The sequence below is a fragment of the Saccostrea cucullata genome, unplaced genomic scaffold, assembly GCF_032062105.1.
Source record: "Saccostrea cucullata isolate Sc308-1 unplaced genomic scaffold, CSIRO_AGI_Scuc_v1 ctg28, whole genome shotgun sequence".
Classification (NCBI taxonomy): domain Eukaryota; kingdom Metazoa; phylum Mollusca; class Bivalvia; order Ostreida; family Ostreidae; genus Saccostrea; species Saccostrea cuccullata.
The window spans coordinates 468,521-492,394 of NW_026939565.1; the positions used below are offsets into that span (position 1 = coordinate 468,521).

Here is a 23,874-nt window from a genome sequence, read left to right on the forward strand (position 1 = left end):
AAATTTAATGAAACTTTCACAGAATTTTTATTACATAATTGTGCACCAATGTCCTGAATACTATGACATAGTAAATAGACATAATATGACATTAAGCTTGACTTTCTGTCATTATTGAATCTTTAATGAATTTATAACAGTTGATGTTACCACTTTTCATCACATAGTTTCATTGTGATAAGCTGGAAAACAAGGGCTATTCGAGACACTGCATTAAAAATGAATGGTTATTAAAGAATCAGTAAACTAGAATGAAATTAAACGCTTCATTAAAGATGCTGTAAAACTTGTTAAGAATCCAGAAGATATATTAACTGAACTATGTGAAATTTACAGCAATCCCAGACACACGAGCTGGTGGATTTCAATTAACAAAAATGATAATAATGGACATCAAAAATGGGTACCGTCCTCAGCGACAAGGAATTATAAGAACCAATTTACTGTTTGCCAAAAGTTAACAAATAATCAATGATGATGTTTGATGGACATCATTTTGGAGGTATTTTACACAGTTTTAAAGAAAAGTCTGACAGTAAAAAAAGCCAAGTACTCAAAGGTCACCCTATCTTTTGAAAAATGAGTGAAAACGACAGCATGTGAAAATATCTAAACAATTATTGTAAAAATTCAGAAATTGCATTAATCCAGGTTTGTCTGAAATTCAAACAGATAATGAAACTTGAATATATTGCTTAAAACCCTCAAAACAATATTGAGATCTACTTGACAAAAACGGCAAAGGTCTGAGAAGAGCAAAGAATTGCATGAGCACAACGACAGATTTATATGCCATTTTCTTAAATATTAGTGGTCTTGTTGTTCAAATTCTTATTCAGGGAGGCAGTTCAATTTCTGGAGGAGTCTAGAAAGCAAAATTTTTGCCAAAAAAATCGAAAGTTTTATGAGACAAAGGAACTAGAATTAGTAATCCACTACATTAAATGTCTTCATGCAGCGTCCAAATCCACACGCCCTGAAGAGTAAAGAAGTTTTGGGGATAAACAGAGAGTTAATGTTTTGTCACACCAAAAATATTCGCCAGATCTTTCATCCTTCGACATGTTTCATTTTCCAAACTTGAAAAAACACCTTTCAGAAAGAAAAACAAGTCCAGGAAATCATAGGATCTGTCATATTTCAGTATACGAAGGGCCATACTTAAAATTGAGTTCTAAAACAACAATCAGATATTGGCTAAAAACGTTACGGACGTGTATTTTAACTAAAAGAGAATATCTAGGTGAAATAATTAAGACTAAATCAGTGAAAAGCGTTTTTGTTTCTTTCCGAGCACTGAGGACATCATTAATTGAACAGCCCTCTCGTTTAATTTTTTTTCTTTGCAGACAGATTTACAAATACTGCGCTGGACAAATGGACGTACATCGGTATATACATGTACATAAAAACTACCGGTATATATCCCCTTACCGCCGACTATAATACAGTAACAAAACAAAGATCATTATAAAGAAACTATATTTATCTAATGCTGTATATGATTATTTTTATATGCGTATTAGAAATCTTATTGACATGTAAACGTCCATATTGAACATGTTGAACATGACAATTTTTTTTCCAAGGACATGAGTGTTTACTAATCAAAGATTTATATTGTGTTTTTCCATCATGAACACAACTTGTCCAGGACGTTAGAAAAAAAACAACTTTTGATGATTTAGACTTCTTTCAAGTCCATCAAAATGATGTTTCAGTAAAAACATTTCTGAGAAACAACATCAAGGTGTCTTGTTTTGTACCTGGACAGGAAATCTTCTTGTCACATCGTCAGGCACATTGGTAATAAAAAAAACAACAACACAAAAAGTCCTCTTTAATACGGAATGCCTTGGTCAACGATAATTTCACGTTACCCTAACAACGTGTAATATTTTTACATTGTTGGTTTTCCAGCTCTTAGAATTGAGACACTGAATAACACACTAAACGTTTGCTGTATATAAAACTAATATATGCCCATAGTTGATGAATTAATTCTTCGACATTTAACATGACTTAGGTACATGTACATCAATAGCACGTATCAATATTACAGTACCTAACTCAAACTTGTGACACGCAAAATTTAATACAAAAACGTATACTAGTATCATAAATATCCATAATAGTTACTAAAATACCTTACATTTCAAAGATTTGTGTTTTTTTAAATGTCTAGTTTTACAACAAACAGAAATTTCCCATATTTCGGTTAGAAACTGTTTGCTTTCTTTTGGGGTCTAACAAATTAAAAACCTTGCTACAGACCGGAAAATCCTGATCAAACACGAGAGAGAACAAGATGTTCTGCAATAAAGTGTTTAAACTATCACCTCAGGACCAATAGATTTGTGTTGTAACTCGCATTCTATGTCCGCAACGTTCTAAACCATTACTCATTACATTATTTTTCGTGTTTTCTACTAATGTTCGAGTGGGTTTCTTGCAAATTATACAACATCTCGAATCCCCGTTCCACGGCAGCCGTTTAAGCTAAACTATATAAACCGAAGCATCTCTTTTTCCTTTGATCCTTTATCGTTTTTTGCCATGGAAACTTGGACCATTTACGTGTTGCAAACAGTTGCCTTGGTAGTGATCCTACTGGACACAGTCTACGGTCAGTCTAGAGATGACCCCTATACCTGGAACGATTACTGGTAAAAGGTAAAGGACGTAACAAGGGATGGTAAACAGGTGCTTAAAACGGTAAACGTTGTCACCAAAAGGTGCATATTGAGCAATTCTTTGCATGATACTAGATAAAAAAAAGCTTTATCTGGTTGAAAAAAGTTGGTACATGTATACGAGATTGCTGGCACCGCAGGCTTATTATTGTTTTGCATAATGCATGACTTTCAGGCAGTATAACAGCGACAATAAATTACTGCTATCAATTGACTTTCCTTTTATATAAAAATACTAGTAAGCAAAATCTATATGAAGACATATTTTGGGAAAACAGAAACATTTTCACAGAATTCCAAAGTCATCGTGTTAAGCAAAACAATTTGGACATTTTTAACTCCTTCAGACTTTAACCCACGACGAACAGAACGTGCAACATGCAAGGAAGTTATTAAAAATGTTTTTAGTTATTTCCTTCTTGTTTCAAATTTTCTTGTATTACAACCTCTAAAACATCCAGTGTAGTTCATTTTTTACGTTGTCTTGAACAATTTTGAGACTATATAAGCTACACCCAAACACTGGGTCTTCACTCGACGTTTTAACGCAGAGTCCTTCAATAGCAAGTAACTGCAGTATCCGAGATGGAATCAGTTCGCCAGTTTCTCTACCAAACTGCAACCTTGGCTATGGTAGCCATGTTTCAGATGGCGCTTGCCCAGTACCAACCCGAACAGAACGGTGATTTCCTGTACGGCAATTACAGATACCTGAACGGATACCGTTACTAAGGTAAGGTGCGCGGACCCCCTAATACAGTTACTAAGGTAAGCTGCGCGAACCCCCTAATACCGTTACTATGAGCTAAGGTGCGCGAACCCCCTAATACCATTACTATAAGCTAAGGTGCACGAACCCCCTAAACTGTTGGACTTAGCTTTGGTCCGATAACGATTTGTTATGTTTTCGGAACAAATCGAAAACGAAACGATCAGAAATCAGAAACGATTACGTTTTCCACTTGATGTGTATTGTTGATCAGTAGTCCTTAAAATACACGTTGATCAGTAGTCCTTAAAATACACATGTTTCTTGTTTAATAAGATCAAATTCTTTTCAGACTCCCTTAAGTAATATTATCCTCCTGTATACAAGGCATCATGCGTGGAATTAGTCCGAAAAATCTGACGTTTTCCAGGCTTTTTTTTTTTTTTTTTTTTTTTTACAATTTTGATATTTTACATGCCTTTTTCCTGGCATGTAAAATATCGAAAACGTATGGAATGCCATATACGACAGCCAACAGCTTACTGCCAACTGCTGGCTGCTTACTGCCAACTGTCAGCTGCTTACTGCCAACTGCCACACATATTTGAATAAATTTTATTTTTATATTGACATTTATATGAATTTAAAAAAAAAAAAAAGGCGCGGATCCAGGACATTTTTTCCAAGAGGTCACCCTGGTAAAATTAAATAGACTAAATGACCATTATGTTTTAATTTATGTAATATTCAATATATCCCATTTTTAAAGTACAATGTTTATTTTTATATTTATTTTCTAATTTGAAATAGGTATATAATACAATGACTATTTCCTGCTTTTAATCTTTAAAGAAGTAACACCCCCCCCCCCCCCCCTGCAGACAACAAAACCTTTGAAAGAGAAAATAAAAAATAAAAAAGATTTATCGTTTCGCAGATAAAGATGTTTTGAAAATAAATTTACGTTTTCCATTATATTCTATAGTTAAAAATTTCCTCAAATTAAAGATGTATATCTCTGTGTGTTATAATGTTTCACATGCAAAGATCTTGGGGATGGGGTGGGGGGGTGGGGGGGGGCATTTAAAATTTGTACAGTCCATCCTGACCGGCCAGGATTGTTTTTCAATGAAATATATAGAACATGACATGGGGGTCCCCTGTGGCTTTCCATAAGATGTTTTACATGCAGAGATCTAGAGATCGGACCACCCCTCTGAAATTTGTAAAGTTATTTAATGCCCAAACTAAACCAACTAAAAGTTATTCAATGTATGAAAAAAATCAACTAAAAGGGACCTTAGAACCCCCCCCCCTCCCCACGAAAACGCGGATTCGTGTTAAGGTGGTATAAAGAATGTCATAGACATGAAGGTATGACACATGAGAACTCTCCTCTCCCCGGCCGAAAGAAATTTTCACATTAAGGAAAGGACTTTACGTTTTTTTTCTTGTCAAGAAATTTCTGGGTTGGATTTTTTTTAACATGAGTGACCCTCTTGGAAAAATGTTCTAGATCCGCGCCAATTTTTTTTTTTTTGAAAATTCACATAAATATCAATATAAAAATAAAATTTATTCAAATATGTGTGGCAGTTAGCAGTAAGCAGCTGACAGTTGGCAGTAAGCAGTCAGCAGTTGGCAGTAAGCAGTTGGCTGTCGTATATGGCATTCCATAAAAACGTAAAAAAAAAAGCCAGGAAAACGTCAGATTTTTCGGACTAGCGTGGAATGAGCATTACATGTACTTTGAAATTTTGCAATAAAATACAGTGTATTTTAATTTAAAACAGAAAAATCGTTTTAAAAAATATTTTTTAGGTTCCTACAGTATTTATATTTGCACTGCTTTGCTTTTAGTGTAATTCATCAAGTGTAGCCCAATAAAGGGATTTTGTTATTTGTTCATAATACTGTTTGTACCTGCTATACAAAAAAAAATTGAACAATTGTTCGTCCAAACTGGCAGTTTTGCACATTGTAATTATACCTGCATGCTTTTTGTTTAGTGCTAAATGATATGATTGTTTCTTTATTTTTTTAATAAATCGCTAAATATATTCCAGTGTCTGAATCAGAAACAATTTTTAAAATATGTTTTTATTTATTTTATATTTTTAGGATCCAACGATTGTTTTGAGGCCGGCGATGTATGGATACGGCAATGAAAACTAGTCAACAAAGAAGACATCTTGTCAACATGATATTTATAGTAACAAAGTTGGTGGCCAAAACATTTGTTGTACATAAATCATTCAGAGGTCAATAAATAATCGTTGTTCCTATTAATTTTTCTTTTTAATTTTAAGCCACATTGAATTCTTTAGTTTTGTTTTTCAAATACTCAGTATACAGAAATTCATGTGAAAGGTTTGGTGAGAAGAAAAGTAATCACTAAGTATATTGGTTGAATTGATTTGAATAAAAAGATTTTATTTCAACGAAAGAAAGTTATAAAAACTGTAATAACAAAGGAAAAAATCCAAGTTGCAGTCCTAACTGTAAGAATAATACGATTAGGTAATTTCTCCACACCAGGAGTACAAGTTTATCTAATACTGTACATGTTAATAAAAACAATCTTTAGTGTAAACAATACATTTATGATAAAGCTTAAATTCTTATTAAAAGGGAGTTTTAAGAAAACAAAGTTCTAAATTTGATTCCATTGTGAATGTAAATTTTGAAATCATTACACGGGTGGCAGTAAATACAAAATTTACAACATGACAAGGCATTCCCAACGAGAATACAATTACAAATGGCTAATTTATTGCACATCTACAGGGTAACACCAATTCTATAATCTCAAAAAAAAAAAAAAAAAAAAAAAAAAAAAAAAAAAAAAGATTTGGCTACTGCATAAAATGAAAGAAAGGTTATGGGAACATGTTTCTTGTGAAACAAACAAACAAAACCTTTTTTTGAATTTTTTTCCCCCAAAATCTTATTGCATATTTACAGGACCGATTATATTCATAACTGCATGCTGTCAGAAGTCAGTTACAAGTAAAAGAGATGGGTACCCCAAAGTGTAACAGACGCACGGACGGACGCCCGTCCATCTGTCTGTTACGCTTTGGGATAACCAACCATCTCTTATCCCTTTTATACCACTGAATGAATGACTTTCATAGAATCTTTGTTACATAGTGCCATTGTGATCTCCTTTTTACATCTTGATCCGACACATATTTGGGGTTTCCCACAGCAAAAATTGGACACTACCATTCTTTCTTTAATATTGAAGGATACCCATCTGTTATCCGCAGCTTCGTAAAATCATAAAAATCTCGAGAGGGACATTACACAACATACAAACAAACAAAACAAGAACCATCGAGCCAATTTCAACCAGAGTATCGTTGGATAAAGGGGATTCAAGTTTGTTCAAATGAAGGGGCATGCCCTCTACCAAGGGTAGATACATGTAAGTAAGAAATAGGGAAAATTGGATGGGTGTATATACATGTAAAAATCTTCTCAAAAACCAATGGGCTGAAAAAGACGACTTTTGTGTGAAAACTTTTTGACATGATGTAGATTCAAGTTTGTTCAAATCTTGATCCCATGGGTAGGGTGTGGCCACAATGGGTGATCAAAGTTTTACTAGAAATATATTGTAAATATCTTTAAAAGTTCAACTTATATAGGAAAATATCTTTAAAAATCTTCTTCTCAAGATCTAGAAAAAAGCAAAGCCTTGATTAGTAATTTTTACATAGAACTATCCTCAGGTAGTGTAGATTCATTTTTTTTTTTCAAATCATGACACTCGGGGATAGGATGGGGCCACAATGGGTGATCAAAGTTTTACATTAGAATATATAATAAATCACTGTTTAGTTAGTATAGTATGCCAGAGTATCAGTGATAGTGGGAAACGTGGGATAATTTGCATAATGAGCTAAAGTACTTCGTTATACTTATAGTACTTCGAAGACCATCTTTGACAAATTAAGGGACAAATTCTTAAGAATCGTTTTGCAGGAATGATATATTTATCATCATGTGCACGAAGTACAAGTGCTTTAAAGTATTGATGATGATTTTATTTATGTTAATCATTTGAAGACTCTTTCATACCGGAAGTTATGGTATGCATAAAATGCACATACTTACAGATTTCAATGGTTTACTGTAGATGAAAATGTACAAGTGCATGTACAAGTATATTGTTTATTGCACAGGTACTTGGGTCTTGGTTTATAAATATGTATGATGTACCTTATTGATATGTAACTTTTTAAAAATATCAATAAGGTACACTATACGTATTTATAAACCAAGACCGAAGTACCTGTGGTTTATTGTGTACAGTGGACCTTCAGATATCCGGACGCCACTATATCCTTTCAAGTAGAGTATTTTTCATCGGGACAAAAAATGTTACTTTGTCTTATTTAACTGGTGATTCAGGTATCCGGACGCTTCACAAATCCGGACAAATTGACAAGGAACCAAAGCGTCCGGATAAATGAGGCTCCACTGTATATTGTTTACGAGACAATAAAAAATCAAATAAACTAACAATATTTTGCCAAAGACATTATTTCAGAGTTCAGTTATTTGAACTTGTTTGTTTAAGGTCAAGATCTAGTAAATAACTTGAGACAAATTTTTTGGTGCTAGATCCATTATGACGTCATAATCAATTTCAACTTTCTTTTTACTGTACTTTGTGCTTTAGCAGAATTATGTAGAAAAAAGGGTATTTTCATGTCATTCAATTTGAAATCATATGAAAAGTAAACCGGATACCTATATTAAATTTGATGTTGATTTAAAGAAGAGGCCATGAACATACTAATTACCGTTTTCTGAGAGACTGTAGGCAATCTGGATACATTTCCTATGCCGAATACGAAAAAAACTTCCATATTCATGACTGGTTTTCTTAATTTTTCATTGAAATGACAGTTTAAAATACAGTTTTTCATCTTGTTTACCTACAAATTATTATATACCTTATGTGTAGACCAAGATAAAGTTGTAAAGCACAATAATAGGAATTTATTTCTCAAGTTTGATAAATTTAGGCACCTTTCATTTACTAGATCTTGACCTTAATAGCAAATAGCAAAAATTAGGTCCCTACTCGAGTGATGTCACTGACCTTGCTACTTAACTGAAAACAAGTAAACTATCAATAATAGGCATTAGCGTCGGAAGCAAATTGAAAAGGGGGGGGGGGCATTATGAAGAGAAAAAAATCAAACCTACAAAGAAAATGTTCCCATTGTACAAACAAGGTGGGGGGGGGGGGGGGGGGGCAGGTCAAACTTCTTGCAAAACCATTTTTTTCCAAACACAACCACTTACCTTTTTTTGACCTTAACTGTAACGTGCCTGTTGAAAGTGGAGGGGGGCTACACTTACGTCCTTTTCAATGCCTATATTATGTCTATCTTTACGTTAAAAATAGGGGGGCTTAGTCAGCAGCCCCTTACCCCCCCCCTTTCCGACGCCTATGATAGATTTATTGTGTATCTTTTTAATGATATTGTGTACGTAGAAATGCAGCGTAAAATTGATAACGAACTATTATCCGTAGATAATTCAAAGTGAAAAAAATAGCTCAACAATTGCAAATTGTTTGAAAAACTATTACATTCGATTTGCATGATGATAAATATAGAATGTATTTACTGACAAGGCCATTGATTCGAAGAATTTGCCTAAAGTAGAGCTGATGGATAAAACCTTTGTTTTGGTCAACGTATTTGTTAAAAGCTTCCATCCTTTTAGTAATTGTATGTATAGAGCATGCTCGCGTGTGTCGAATCAACTACCAGGTATGCATGCATGTAGTGAAAGTAGTTCACTTTTTTGTATTATATATAATTGTCTGTCCAATATCGTCTGCATATGGTGTTTAAACTTCCCAAGTCATTCGCTCCGCAAGAACGTGCTCTGAGTAAGAAGCTTGTGACAAATAATTTGATGCCACAAGGATTTCATTAACTTTTCTTTAAAGTCCGCTTTTTTACAAAATCTACGTTTGCCATCATGACGTTATTGCTGGTAACTGCAACTTATTTTGGGTGCCATATTCCTGATCAATACATTTATATTATGTATAATACCAACAGAATGAAGATTAAGCTACAGTATATTTATAATGTAAGAGAAGATACAACTAGGAACATAACTTTTACGCCAGTGGGCTGTTCGGGTTAAGATTAAAAAATAATCAAAAAAATTTCAAGAGAGGATTTTTACAACCTGCCTTAACAAACTTCTAATGCATGCACTTGGTTGAACTGCTTTTACATGCACTAACAGAGCTTAATTTGGAAAAGTACAAATAGTTTAACCATAAACCTAAAGTAGACAATTTGGTTCTATGGTTTAAGAGACGAATTGCTATCTTGAATCATAAAATAAAAAGAACTGCAATTTTTAGTAACCACTGTGTATGAATTTACAGTTGTACACAGGAGCTGGTTCAGCCAATAAACTTAAAACTGGCAAGGAAGTTCCGACACTTAATGGCGTGAACTGTGTCCTTTTTGCTTGATTCTTGTATAACACTCCCTGAAACATCCGTCGCAGTATATTTTTTACGATGTTTCAACATTTTGAGACTATATAAGCTGACGCCTAGACAGTTGGTCTTCAATTCACGTTTAGCAGTAAGCACATAAAGATTTTCATTTACTTATAATTTTACTCAGTCACCGCCATGGAATCAGTTTGTCAACTCGTCTACCAAGTTTCTGTCTTGGCTGTGGTTTCCATAATCCAAGCGGCGTATGCCCAGTACTGGGACGATCAGAACAACGGTGATTTCCTGTCCGAAAATTATAGATATCTCCAAGGATATCGTGTATAAGGTAAGATGTTTAGCTTTTTTTAAAGTTTTATATATTTATGTCCTGGTGGAAAAAAAGAAATACAGAACATTTTCATTTGTTTCTAATAAATACACTTTGCGAAAAGAAGATACATGTAGTTCTATAACATCCAAAAATATATTTTTTAGTCTGTGAATTTGATTTCTGATATTTGTTCATTATATGGCAAAAGTTAAATTTCTCAAAGAAAATTAAGCTTACCCCTGGAATTTTGGGTTTTTTAACAAGGGTCAAATCTGGTGTATCGGACATTTATCAAATACGTGGAAACATTTTTCGTTAGATCTGTTTTTAAAAACATGGATAAGGAAAGGTTATAAAATTAACACCAAAAACATACGTTTCCAGCCATTATTGTCGCAGTTTATGACAAATGCTTCCACTGGAACATCACAAAAGACCTGTTTTTCTTTCGAATATAAAGGAACATTATCCTAATAAAACACACCGCGAATTTGTTAGGTTAGGATAAACATTTCCTGAAAATTCCTGAAAATAAAATAAAGGCACACACAGACTTCTATATAAAAACTTGGATATCCCCTATGAATCCCTGCCCTCTGCCTTAGTTAGTGCTGTAAAGCAGTGAGGAGACAAAGTGCTATTGAGAAAACTATGCTTTATTACCTCGGTATTCTACTTGTGTTCCTGATATCTTTCATGGCTTTAACAATTAAGGCATCGTGGGACGAAGGATATTACTATCTGGCTAACACCGAAAATGGTCTGATTCTCATTAAACTTCTTTTTTTTCAATTATTTCACTTTTTTGTATTTTTTATTTATACTGTTTCAATTAATTTTTTTTTTATTTATTCATTATTTTGAGAGGTCGCTTTGAGACTTTGCCATTTATATGGCAAGCCAAATTCACAAACATGAGCTAAACATAGTTTCACAGTTGATAAACTAGGTTTATCGACTGTAAACTATACCGTAAACTATAGTTAACAATTCGTTAACTATAGTTTTCATCTTTAAAACTATATTTAATGGTTGTTAACTATAGTTTACGAATACTAATCCAAGTTTATCTGTCTGAAATAAAACGTTAACAATAAATTTTGTTGATAAACATAGATTCACGTCTGTAAACTATAATTTACAATCGTGAACTATAGTTAAGAGTAATCATAGTTTCACAAATCGTGGAACTATATTTATCAGATCGTTAACTATAGTTAAGAGTTGTAAACCATAGTTTACAAATCATGAAACATTATTTATCAGATAATCTATGTTTTGCAATCGCAAATGATTGTTTTGGTGTCAAGTATAGTTTACGGTTCTGAAACATAGATTATCGCGTTAACTATGGTTTACAGATGTAAAACATAGATTAACGTTGTTAACTATAGCTTACAGTCCGTAAATTATAGTTTACAACCACAGGCACTTGTTTCGTATACGGGATACTAGTACCCCCTACTAATAAATATAAGTAGGGGGTATCCCGTATACGAAATAAGTCCCTGTGTTAACTCATTTTTGTGAATTTGGCATGCCATACATTTACATGAACTTGCACAACAATTGTAATCTTTTTTCAGGGTTTGACGACTGCTATTGGGCCGGTGACGAATGGAAATGTACAAATGAACACTAATCAGCGAGCAGTTTTATAATCAATTATCTATATTTATCAAACATTGTTCACGGCAAATGCTTTTGTTGTTCAAGACAATAAACAATTGGTCCTTCTAATTTTCTTTTTTAATGTTCTTGAAGGAGAATACAGGTTCTTGTGAATTCATGCCAAATATGTATGTAACTACGTCATATCCACTGTCCCTTTTAATGTCTTAATGTATGTAAAAAGATGGCATCCTAGTATCTATACTTAACATTTTCCTCAACGGTAATGTTGATTTTTATAGAAAGTTTTGACATCCTATCGCAAAACTATCCATGTATTTTTAACGTTTGTCCATACATGACAAGCACACAGTGTACCACATTCTTGACTTTGGATATGGTCATGTACCCCTCCATTCCGCCTGATCTCACAAGTGACTTTTTAGGTCAGGTCTGTGTTTGCTCTGCTCACAATTTGATTTGTCAATAATTTGCCACAATTTATTTTCGCCTTTCAGTGTGAACTCCATTAGCTTTCATACATCATGTACCCTATACATAGAATCTCTATTCTAAATCTAGAAATTTGTTTCCATTAAGATTGAAAAAAATACATCAAGTAAGGTTTTTTTTTTTTTAAAAAAAATATCCAATTCATTAAAGTCAAAATTTCAGTTATGTTTTTATTCAATATCATCATCAGCATGGTTGTTTGTATCACATGTTCTACAAGTACAAATATCTGCACACACTAAGTAACCAAAACATGCACATATAAACCGTAAATCAAATTATTTTCTTAAAATGCAACTAAAACATCTGGCAAATTGAAAGACACATTGAGTAGTATGATAATTTCAATTTAATCACGTTCATCCACCTTTTTATGAGAAATTTTGATCTTTTTCAAAAAAGATCTAAATGCTCTAGGCACACTACAATGGACTGAAAAACTTCTGCCATCCAGGAATTCCGGAATCAGGATGGACTTAGCGTGGAGGTACATGGGAAGGTTCCTGGCTTTACTCTGTCTGATCTCCATTCTCCGTACAACATCGCTAGGCAGAATCTAATGTTGATAAACAAACAAAAAACTATTGTAATAATCACATTGTAGACATTAAACCAGAAGTCTCTGTCGAGACTGTCAAGAGACTGTCACTCTACTGGTTTGTACTTATAATAAAGGAGAGAAAAGTAGCAGTTGGGACATAAAACTTTACAAAAGCAATACTGTATACAGGGAAATTTTCGCCGCCATTTCATTTTTGCCCTATTCATTCACCCTAGTCACACTTGGGCAAATTTAAAACAGGGCAAATCAAAGAACACTGTATAATTTCTTATACAGAAATCAAATGTGAATGGGCGAATTTAAAACTAGGCAAAATTGTTACCAAGTGCAAAAGGTTGAAAATAACATGGGGCAAAAATAATCCTTTATACAGTAAATAGAATAATGATCTTTGATTAAGTCTCTTCTTGTGGCAAAATTGCAATAAGACTACAACTGTAGGAGGTAGCTTTTAATAAAATTTCACAGAATTTTCAATTTCAGTTACCACGGCAACATCGTTCATCAAATGAAAAACATAAAACTGATAATTATGTATCTCGTGTAATATACTTGCATGCCAAATTATATTATAATCAGACTAAAAATATATTTGGAGTAGCATTTGAAAGTATTTCACAGAAATTTCTATTTTTAGTAACCATGGCAAGACCTTTCGTTGAAATCAAAATCTGATATATAGAATTATGAATCTTAGTGTAGTCTAATTGTGTGCCGAGTTATATTGAAATCAGACCAGAACTGTGAAGAAGTAAGATTTTAAGTTTTTCACAGAAATTTCTATTTTTAGTAACCACGGCAACATTGTTCATTGAAATCTAAAAACGATACACAGAATTATGTATCTTATTGTAGTCTACATGTACGCCAAGTTATATTGAAATCAAACCAAAACTGAAGGAGGAGTAGCATTTTAAAAGTATTTCACAGAAATTTATATTTTTAGTAACCATGGCAACACCATTCATCGAAATCAAAACCCGATCGACAGAATTATGTATCTTAGTGTAGTCTACTTTTGTGCCAAGTTATATTGAAATCAGACCATAACTAAAGGAGGAGTAGCATTTTTAAAGTATTTCACAGAAATTTCTATTTTTAGTAACCACGGAAACACAGTTCATCGAAATCTATAACTGACATACAGAATTATTAATCTTATTGTAGTCTACTTGTATGTCAAGTTAGATTGAAATCAAAGCAAAACTGAAGAAGGAGTAGCATTTTAAAAGTATTTTACAGAAATTTATATTTTTAGTAACCATGCCAACACCATTCAACAAAATCAAAAACTGCAGGGGTGTGCAATTAGCATCGCCCGACGCCCGGGGCTACCATTTTTTGGGGTCGGGCTAGTGATTTTCTGCAAGGAGGTAGCCCGTCGGGCTAGTAAAAATTTTAACTACACACGCAATACATGAAAAGCACAACCGGTATTTTCACCAGTTTCTTGCAATATAATTCCCAACCAGTGAATATTTTCCAGACAACATGCTCCAACTGTCAATAAATCTCAATAATCTTATCTGTTTTGCAGTATTACCTGACTTGTTTACTTGCAAAAACGATCGTTTTTTTAAATCCGAATTTCCTCTATTCCTTCGTTTATGGTAATTACATGCAGATATCTCATTAAAATATTTACGATCACTCAATCAACTGAAAAATAAGTGTTTTGTGACACACATAAAATATATTTCTAGTGTATTTAATGATTAAACTTGAAAACAAAATGAATTTAATTCCATTCTAAAAAAACTGCTGCTAGTGCAATGTTCAGAAAAAGGGAAGATAATTTATTTAAATTCACTTTAATTTTCTTTCATATAATTTAAACATGATTTTAAAATTTAATAGTGAGAGTTATACATTAATTTTTAAAAAAGAATTAACTCAGTACCCTGACTTTTTCAACAATTAATTTCATGTAATGTTTTTGTTTATATATGTAAATATGCTACAGTTGTTAATAAAATAGGAATATTATTTTTTGTTTATTTGATAAGCCCTAACCATGGTACCTGATTAGCACCCTTATCTTGGAAGTCTAATTAGTGTCCTAATTATGGTGCTTATCAGATGCCCTAAATGTATCAAGTGTCTTGACACCTAACAATGGTGCAGAGGCCCTAATACTTGGAGCCGCTTGCCCTAATAGGTGCCCTAATGATGGAGCCGATTGCCCTAACAAATCAACTAGGTGCCCTAAATCACGTTAGGTGTCAGGGGTATATAAGGAGAGAGAGTTAGTGAGTTGATATACATAGCTTGGATTTGATTTGTAAAACTACTCTTGGATATTATTAATACACTCGTTGAAACAAACTCTGGCGTTGCTCTTATATTAGATCTATAAAGATTTTAAGTTCCTGAATTTATACACGGGATCCACAATATTTTGTGACGCGGGTAACAGCAAACACCCCATAGAGAAAAACGTTACATTCATTTTATTTAAATTTTGGCCCCTATATTTGGGCTAGTAACTTTTTACTTGGGGCTAGTAACTTTATAGCTGCCACTAGCCCGTGGGCTAGTAATAAATTTTTCTAATTGCACACCCCTGAACTGATAAATAGAATTATGTATCTTAGTGTAGTCTTCTTGTGTGTCAAGTTATATTGAAATCAGAACAAAACTGAAGGAGGAATAGCATTTTTTAAGTATTTCACAGAAATTTCTATTTTTAGTACATGTAACCAAGGCACAACGTTCATCGAAATCAAAAACCGATAAACAGATTTATGTATCTTAGTGTAGGCTATTTGTGTAGCAAGTTATACTGAAATTAGACCAAAACTGAAGGAGGAGTAGCATTTTGAAAAATTGTTTACAGACAGACAGACGGACGGATGCTGGACACATTACTATCCTATAAGCTCTTCTGGTCTTTGACCAGTAGAGCTAAAAATATATTTTTCTTCATTACTTGAATTTTTCCTCAGCTTAGTAAACTGAAATGTTTTCTCCACCTTGCATGTAGATTACATATTCATTAATTAATACTAATAATATAGCATATCACCTGTGGTTTGATTTCAGTCAGGTAAGAATACTTATGGTCTCCCAGTAACGGTGTATTCAGGACATGAAAGAGATGCGTTCTTATTTGATGCTTCACCCCTGAAACAATACAGTTCTAATACATGTAAATATTCTGTAAGAAAGTTCAGTAGAAGCCATTTTAGGATATTGTTGAGCATTTTTATTTTATTTTAGGCAACAACATGCAGTGTTGCATAATTATAAAGAAATTTCTCCAGGAAACACAAAATTAAAGGTTTGTCTTCTAATCTGACAAATTTCTGTATCAGTATGGCATAACATGTGTACATATGAAAGCCTTCAAATTAGTTGAAAAGTTACTGTGGAATCATTTCATTACATCAGGGTCAATGTTTGTGGATATAAAAGCAAAATTTTGTTGATTTGTTTGGGAAGTAATTTCAAGGGTAACTTGTACATACAAAGATTCAATGAATAAATATGTTGACAAAAAAAAAAATGATGGAAAAGCTGAATGACTAAATCCATGAACATTGGTGCACCATGAACATTTATGACTTTACAGTATACTACTGATAAATTGTACATTGAATATTTATTGATTTTTGGAGTACCAAGAAGGCCTCAGTCCTTATGCCAAATTTTACCTGTTTCAGGACTAACTTCCAGCAGAGCACAGCTGTCACTGTTGGCTACTACTTTATAATGTGTTACAGCGGGCATTAACTTCTTCTTTGATTTGTGCATGACATGTTTAGTCTCTGAGTCATACACAGGAATACAAGTCATCTGTAAAAAGATGCAGCTAGTATTTCATTCAGCAACAAATGTTGAGTAACTAATCTGGTATTTCACATAATAAACATATGCTAATTTTTTTATTGATTAAATGAAGATCTTAAGATTTTCAGCAAAGAAAATCTACTCTAGCAGTATTATCCAAGGGGAAATAACTCCTACAAGGATTTCAACTAGACATACCCTTTTCCTTTTGTCTTTCCCAACTTCTCCCTCAGTAATAGGTACATCAATGATACCTATAAAAATTATTATTAAAATGCTATATAGAAATTCTGTGAAAAACTTTGAAACTTCAGAATTCCACAATAATGTCACAATAAACAAAAGTACCTTCTTTGAGAGAAGGAATTCCCTTTGTGATGACAAGGTAAGTCTTCTTTACTTCTCTCTTTTTAAAAGCTTTCCTTAGTTTATTGGCCATTTCCTCTGTTCTGAAATATATGTATCATTTTCATTCAATAGATATAAAACTGAATTACGGTACCATTATGCAAATAAATTATTTTAATTTAGTTTGAATCAAATCTGCATTTCAAGGATTATGCTTAACATGGCCTATGGAACCGAGGGCACATGTAGGGGAGGAATCCCCCCCGCCTCAATAATTTTGTCGATATACAGATTACTATAGAAAACGTCTCTATATGCTTGCCCCCCCCCCCTCTCAAATTTTGGTTAACGTTGATCTCCACTAAAAATGTTTGGCTGTGCAACCCCAAACTTAAATTGCTTTCTATGGGCCTGCTTTAGTTTAATTTTAAAAAGTGAGTGACTCTCTGACCAGAATGGACAAATTTACAAAAATGAAGCAAAAACATAAAAACATCTTGCAATTAGAATAGATGAAATTAACATGGGTGAGCACAATTTTTTTCAATTTTGTGATGTTTACATGTTTTGCATATTTCATGTCTACTAGCATTTTGAAAGTTTATAATTTTCTCATAGCATTAATTGCTATCAACAATATGCTTTGATGCAAGCATATTTTCTATTCAAAAATTCAACATTTCATTCTAGGATATCATACATATGGAACAAAGAATTTTATCATTAAACCATTAATGAGTGTCATTATTGTTCATACTAACTTGCCAAACAACATAACCCCTGTGGTCTCTTTGTCCAGTCTGTGGACCATGTGGAGCTCCTGACAGTGGACCCTCTCAGCCAGAGCTGGTAGGAGGTCAGCAATGTTCAGTCTCACCCCCTCCCCTCCTGATTGTGTGTAAAATAAAATTTATTAAATCATTTGTCTAACATACATAGCAAGCTTGCAAGTTTGTATACTATAGTCACTTACAAGTTTTGGAAAAAATATTAAATATATTGTAGCCTCTTTTTTTTAGATTTTGCTTTAAAGTAGGAGTAAGGTAGAATAAATTACCTTGTGAAGGTATTCCATAAATCTTGTTGATTGCAAGAATATCATCTGAAATTATATTATTGAGACATATTACCAGAAATGTCCATGATCAATACATTTAACAATACATGTACTACAAGTATTATTTTTATTCTGTCTATTTTGATCATTTGGACTGCTTCATTTTTGCTTTAAATATGCTTTATATATTTTTTAAAAAACCCTCCAGATTCATCTTCAGTACCGTAAATAACTTTTTATTCATGAGAACTTTATTTTCAATTTTTCACATTATAACACAAGACTGCCTGCTCCCAAAATTTTCATTCTCACATTTATTAGTAATTTTTAAGATTATAAAGAGCAACAACCACCATTCATGAAAATTTTGGCTTGCTAATTAAGGTTTAAAATGAATACATTGTATCTCATGAAAATAAGGTGTAACAAAAAAATTAGTGAACTACAGTAACAGTTACTATAAAAAAAAAGCTCTAAAAATTCTAAAGATTCATTTCAATACATTCAAGGACATTATTTTTATAATTTTAAACACATAAGTCTACTATAATTATTATATACTTTTTGTAATTTATTTAATTTTTGTTGCCAAAATCAAATTTCTTTGATGTAGATACCATAAAATTGTTTTATTCTATCAATAGTACAATTTGTCATTTATTGTTGATCACTTTATTTCATATTCTGACTCATCAAATAACCAAAATTCATGTTTAAAGAAAATGAGGGATCCACAGTACAATTCATATATAGACATTCATGCAATATTTCTACAAGGTCTGACCTCTATTGTAGATGACATTCTCTGCCAGCTCATCCAATACATCCTCCTCTGTCAGCTTATCTATGTTTTTGGGGAGATACTTGCTTAAATTAGCTGTAGACTTCTTGTCAATTCTTGGCACTAGAAATTATATAATTGTTCAAATTATCATTTCCTATTGTAGCTTTGACTTCTTATCATAATAACGTATATTTTGCAAGATTTTCAATAAAAACAATATAATCTAACAAAAAATAACTCGTTTTAAGAAAAGTCATTATAAAAATACCTTCATCTTGTCTTTGAAGATGTAACAAATATTTATATGCTGCATTCTCAACCATTGGTGTCTCTTGGCTTGAATCCAACTCTGACACTCTTTCAGGAACAGAGTTCCACATATCTTGTGAATCAACAGTTTCTTTTTCCACCATCAAAGGCAAAATATGATCTATTCTACCTTCTTGGGATTCTGAGAAACTGTCTACTGGATCTTCCAATGGTCCATTTTTAACTGTTTGTGCTAATTTGCTGCTTTTAATAACTTTTTCAGATTTTGAAGTTTCACCTTGTAAATTTGTATCATTCAATATAATATCTTCCTTTAAATGTTTTACATGTTTCGATGCAGATTTTTTATTTCTTTTCTCCATTTTTTCACCGTTTAATGATAATGTTTCAGTTCTAACTGACATTTTTTGAACATCTACATCCCTCACTATCTCTGATGCATTCAACTGCTGAATTCTTTGTTCATGAACTTGATGCAACTTATCAAAGACTTGTTTTTCACATATGGAGTTAGAAATTGTGCTGAAGGTATCTGAGCCTGTTTTACCTATGATTTCAGGTTTTTCTTCATTAACACCTAGTGACTGAGATAATAACTGGCCGTGCTCTTTACGGGTTGAACTGCTAATTCCCTGATGCAAAGGTATCTGAAAACTTGCTGTCTCTGTTTCTTCAAATGTATTTTCCACAACAGTTATATTAGATTTAGAATGTGCCTGAATTGTTTGCTGTGTATTTGTTGTCCCAGAGTGAGGTTCACTTTCATTCACACATTGTTGATCTTCATTCTCTGATTTTGGTGTTTTGTTCACTGAACTTTCTTTTTGATTTAACAGCAACTGAGAAACTGATTGTGGTGATATTTTCTCATCTACCTTTTTACGATAGTTTATCAATGTATCAGCAATGGAACCCAATGTTGGCTTCAATTTTGAAAAATCTTTCTTCAAAGGAATTCTCCCCTTTCTCACACCATCTACTGTAATACTCCCAAAGTTAGTTTCAAGAACCTGAGAATCGTATGCATGAGGTTTAGTATACACACCAATACCATACATACGTGACAATTCTTCTTTAGTCTGTTCATTCTGAATTTCCTCTGAAGTATCTTTACCTTCTACATGCTCCAGAATAGATAAATCAACTCCTAAATAATCATCACAGCCTGCTCCTGATGCATCTTTTGATTTATCTGAATCCTTTGTGTTCTCTTCAATATTTTTGGAGGGCGATTCACGCAATGATCTACAAAGTCTAATGTTAAAACCTTTAGCGATGACCGAACGCTTAATTATTGCTCTGGAAAACATTTCACCTGATGACAGATTTAATTTTTCCAGCCTCGACGATTCATATATATAGCTTTACTAGAAAATATATTTGTTCGACAGAAAATTAAGTAAAAATCACGTTCAGATTACATTTCTCCCTCAGTCTCCCTGGCATGTTTCTTTTTTCAGGAGGCTGCCATATTGGATATTTGTTAAATCGTCCATAAATTAAATAAAATATATTTTTAACGATTAATGAAAATTCTTCGAATTTTAGTCACTATATGTAAACCTCTGCATGGTTTAAACATATTTTATGTTTTTATACCTTGATCATTAAAATCTTTATATATCTATGTGTTATAAGATGTTAATTAATTTTATCGAATAGATTTGGTAAGAGTTGGCAAAGTCATTCTACTTTCACTTTTTAAAAAAAAAGTCCGCCAACTTTGGAAGTTTTAGTGGCGATAAAAACTAATGGATAGCATGGTATATATTATATTATCTATGTTTTGAGATAAAAAGACATTTCATTAGCTATCCACACAGTTAAATTCAGCACAAGCGAAAAGCAACACAGTTTATTAATATATTCAATCTTTTTTGAAATAATTTACGTTTGTTCAAATTATAGCATATTGGCCACATGCTTTAGTGGAGGATCAAATTTTGATGTTTTCTTGTTAATTTATATAAAAAGAAAAAAAGTTTAAAATTCTTTTTATCAAGAGAGAAGGTGTACAGTAAGTCATACTTATGCTGTTATGAGCTTTCTCAGAAATATATGAACAGGTTGGGACCAATCGCCCAAATGGGATATAATAGTCCATTTGGGATATATCCCAAATGGGTTATAAATTTACAGAGTAAAAATTAAAAATTTTTATTTTGGCAATAAATATTATGAATCCGCATCAAAACACTTAAAAAGGAATAACTTTTGGTAAGCAAGTTTTTCTGCAACCCTACCCTTTGTTAGATTGATCCCCAAGAAGTTAAGGAACTTCCGAGGGATCGATCTCCTAAACAAATGACATACAGGAAAACTTGTCATCCAAAAGTTATTCCTTTTTAAGTGTCCTGATTCAGATTTATGATATTTATTGCCAAAATAAAAATTTTCAATTTTTGCACTGTAAATTTATAGCCCATTTGGGATATTATACTGAATTTCAAGCATCAACACTCTTAATTAAAAAAAATTGCTGAAATCATAAAAATTTAAGAAAAAGCAGGTTGCTGGTGTTGTCAATAACTGAATTGAATTGTTAAGGGTTTTATTTACTATATAAAGAGTTATTTTCTCCCCATGTTATCTTCGCCCTTTTACTCTTGCTTACAAATTAGCCCCATTTTAAATTCGCACAGTTCTGTTTAAGAATTTATACTGTATTCTTTGAATTCACCCCGTTTTAAATTCACTCACTTGTGACAAGGGGGAAAGGGGCGAAAATAAAAGGTGAAAATACAGTGGACCTTCAGATATCTGGATGCCATATATCCAGATGCTTCAGTATCCGGACCATTTTTCATCGTAACAGAATTTAGTAAACATTATTTTGTCTTATTTAACTGGTAATTCAGGTATCCGGATGCTTCACATATCCGGAGAAATTAACTAGGAACCAAAGCATCCGGATAAATGAGGCTCCACTGTACAGTATCTACATATAGGTATTTGTCAGAAAAGCCAGATGACACTGGTGAACATTTGTTTTAGAACTTTTGTTATAATTATAATTTATTTTATTTTGTGTGTGTGTGTGTGTTGTAGATAACTTGCAGTGTGAATGAAGACAGCAGAACGATGTTAAGGAAGTTTCCATGTTTACTCCCCAAAAACTTTGATTTCACAGAATATGATGGATATATTCAAATTTTAGATAAGGAATACAGAATGAATATTAAACTGCCTCAAGGTGGAAAACTGACAGATGCAAAGTTAACATGTGAATGGAAACTGGAACAAATTTTGAAAAAGTATGACAAAATTTTAAAGCAGAGACTAGCACAGTGTGAGAATCTTCCAGCTTTCTTGGAAGAACTGAGAGGCATTGCTGAGAAGCAAATAAGTTCCCAAGAACAAAACAGATCAACATCATATAGTAGCAACTGTGCTCAACTGATTTCCGAACTGGAGAAAATTGGCTGGGAGAGAGTCATCTCCGTTGATGCTGATTTTCAGTCATTCCAGATAAAGTACACTGATGAAAAACAAAGGCAGCACATCATGAAAATTAAACTTCATTCTCAACATCCAAGACAACCACCTGCAGTTATTGTGGATCTACCAGCTAAATTTGATGTAGTTTGGACATCTTCCAGTACACTCTTAGATTTATTCAATCAGTTTATCCATAATGTTGAGTATTATCAAAATTTATGGAATAATTTAGATGAGTTAGACCAGAAAACATGGGTTCTTGAACCAGATAATCCCACATTTGCTGCCACCAACAGAAGAATAGCAATCAGTGCCAGTGCTTCTGTTCAAATAACTGTAGACCCCAAACATCCATGTTCTTTGCCAGAAATCAAATTTATGGGGTCAAACCAGGCCACCAATCCTTTGCGAGAAAATATGACCTCTAACCTACATTTATGGAATGAAAACAACAGCATCTTAACAAATTTGTGCACTGTGTTAAATGTTGCTTTTCCTTCTCCATCAGACTCTAAGAAGGAGGATTTCAGTGCAGACTGTGGCATCTGTTACTCGTACAGACTAGGGACGGAGATTCCCGAGGAGGTGTGTAATGACTCGCGCTGCGGCCAGCCTTTCCATCAGACCTGCTTGATTGAGTGGTTAAGAGGACTGCCTTCTTGCAGGCAGAGCTTCAACACTATATTTGGAGAGTGTCCGTACTGTGGAACTCCCATTACAGTTAAAATGTCTGTTAAAATATGAAATTTTGTTTTTCTTATAGAATGTAAAAGTGTGAACAATCAAAATTAAAGATTTTTAAAGGTGTGTAAATGTAAGTGTAAATATACTGTAGAATCACAAATTTTCGTGGGGATAAAATTTCGTTGATTTGTTATCAAAAATAGTTTCGTGGGCATTTAATTTCGTTGTTTTGAGAGTAATCCTATTCAATACATAGTCATATAAAATTTCGTGTGGGATTTCATTTCGTTGATAAATGTTAACAACGAAATAAACGAAATTTAATCCCCCACGAATATTTGTGCTTTTACAGTAATCATTTCCTCCATATAGATATACTGGTAGATACAGGATGCTGGGTGAGAAATGTACATTGTACTTTAAGTTGTGATTTACATTTAATTCACTGTATTAGCTGCAAATTTGATCACGTCAACTTTCAATATCTTATGTGCAAGATATAGCTTTATCATTGATTTATTGTGTTGACTTTTAAACAAATTCAATTTCTGAAACTTTTTCTCACTATTTAATAGAGTTTAAAAAGTTTTAAAAG

At 32.9% G+C, this 23,874-nt stretch overlaps 2 protein-coding genes and 2 long non-coding RNA genes across 4 annotated transcripts; 3 read left to right on the plus strand and 1 right to left on the minus strand.

Moving 5' to 3' along the window:
• Window positions 1-2,984: 2,984 nt before the first annotated feature.
• Window positions 2,985-5,691, plus strand: LOC134253252 (uncharacterized). Its single transcript, XR_009989093.1, has 2 exons — window positions 2,985-3,426; window positions 5,524-5,691. It is a non-coding gene; the product is annotated as an uncharacterized LOC134253252 (long non-coding RNA).
• Window positions 5,692-9,862: 4,171 nt separating this feature from the next.
• LOC134253257 (uncharacterized) lies at window positions 9,863-11,963 on the plus strand. Its single transcript, XR_009989095.1, has 2 exons — window positions 9,863-10,238; window positions 11,810-11,963. It is a non-coding gene; the product is annotated as an uncharacterized LOC134253257 (long non-coding RNA).
• Window positions 11,964-12,497: 534 nt separating this feature from the next.
• Window positions 12,498-20,550, minus strand: LOC134253272 (uncharacterized). Its single transcript, XM_062735786.1, has 9 exons — window positions 19,156-20,550; window positions 18,888-19,007; window positions 18,104-18,148; window positions 17,808-17,934; window positions 17,047-17,147; window positions 16,897-16,952; window positions 16,563-16,704; window positions 15,935-16,032; window positions 12,498-12,903 (listed from the first exon to the last, which is right to left on the minus strand). The coding sequence occupies exons 1-9, from the start codon at window positions 20,465-20,467 to the stop codon at window positions 12,697-12,699; spliced, it is 2,208 nt and encodes a 735-aa protein (XP_062591770.1). The 5' UTR covers window positions 20,468-20,550; the 3' UTR covers window positions 12,498-12,696.
• Window positions 20,551-20,880: 330 nt separating this feature from the next.
• LOC134253273 (E3 ubiquitin-protein ligase FANCL-like) lies at window positions 20,881-23,400 on the plus strand. Its single transcript, XM_062735787.1, has 2 exons — window positions 20,881-20,920; window positions 22,206-23,400. Exons 1-2 carry the CDS (start codon window positions 20,909-20,911, stop codon window positions 23,337-23,339), a joined length of 1,146 nt encoding a protein of 381 aa, XP_062591771.1. The 5' UTR covers window positions 20,881-20,908; the 3' UTR covers window positions 23,340-23,400.
• The last annotated feature ends 474 nt before the right edge of the window (window positions 23,401-23,874 follow it).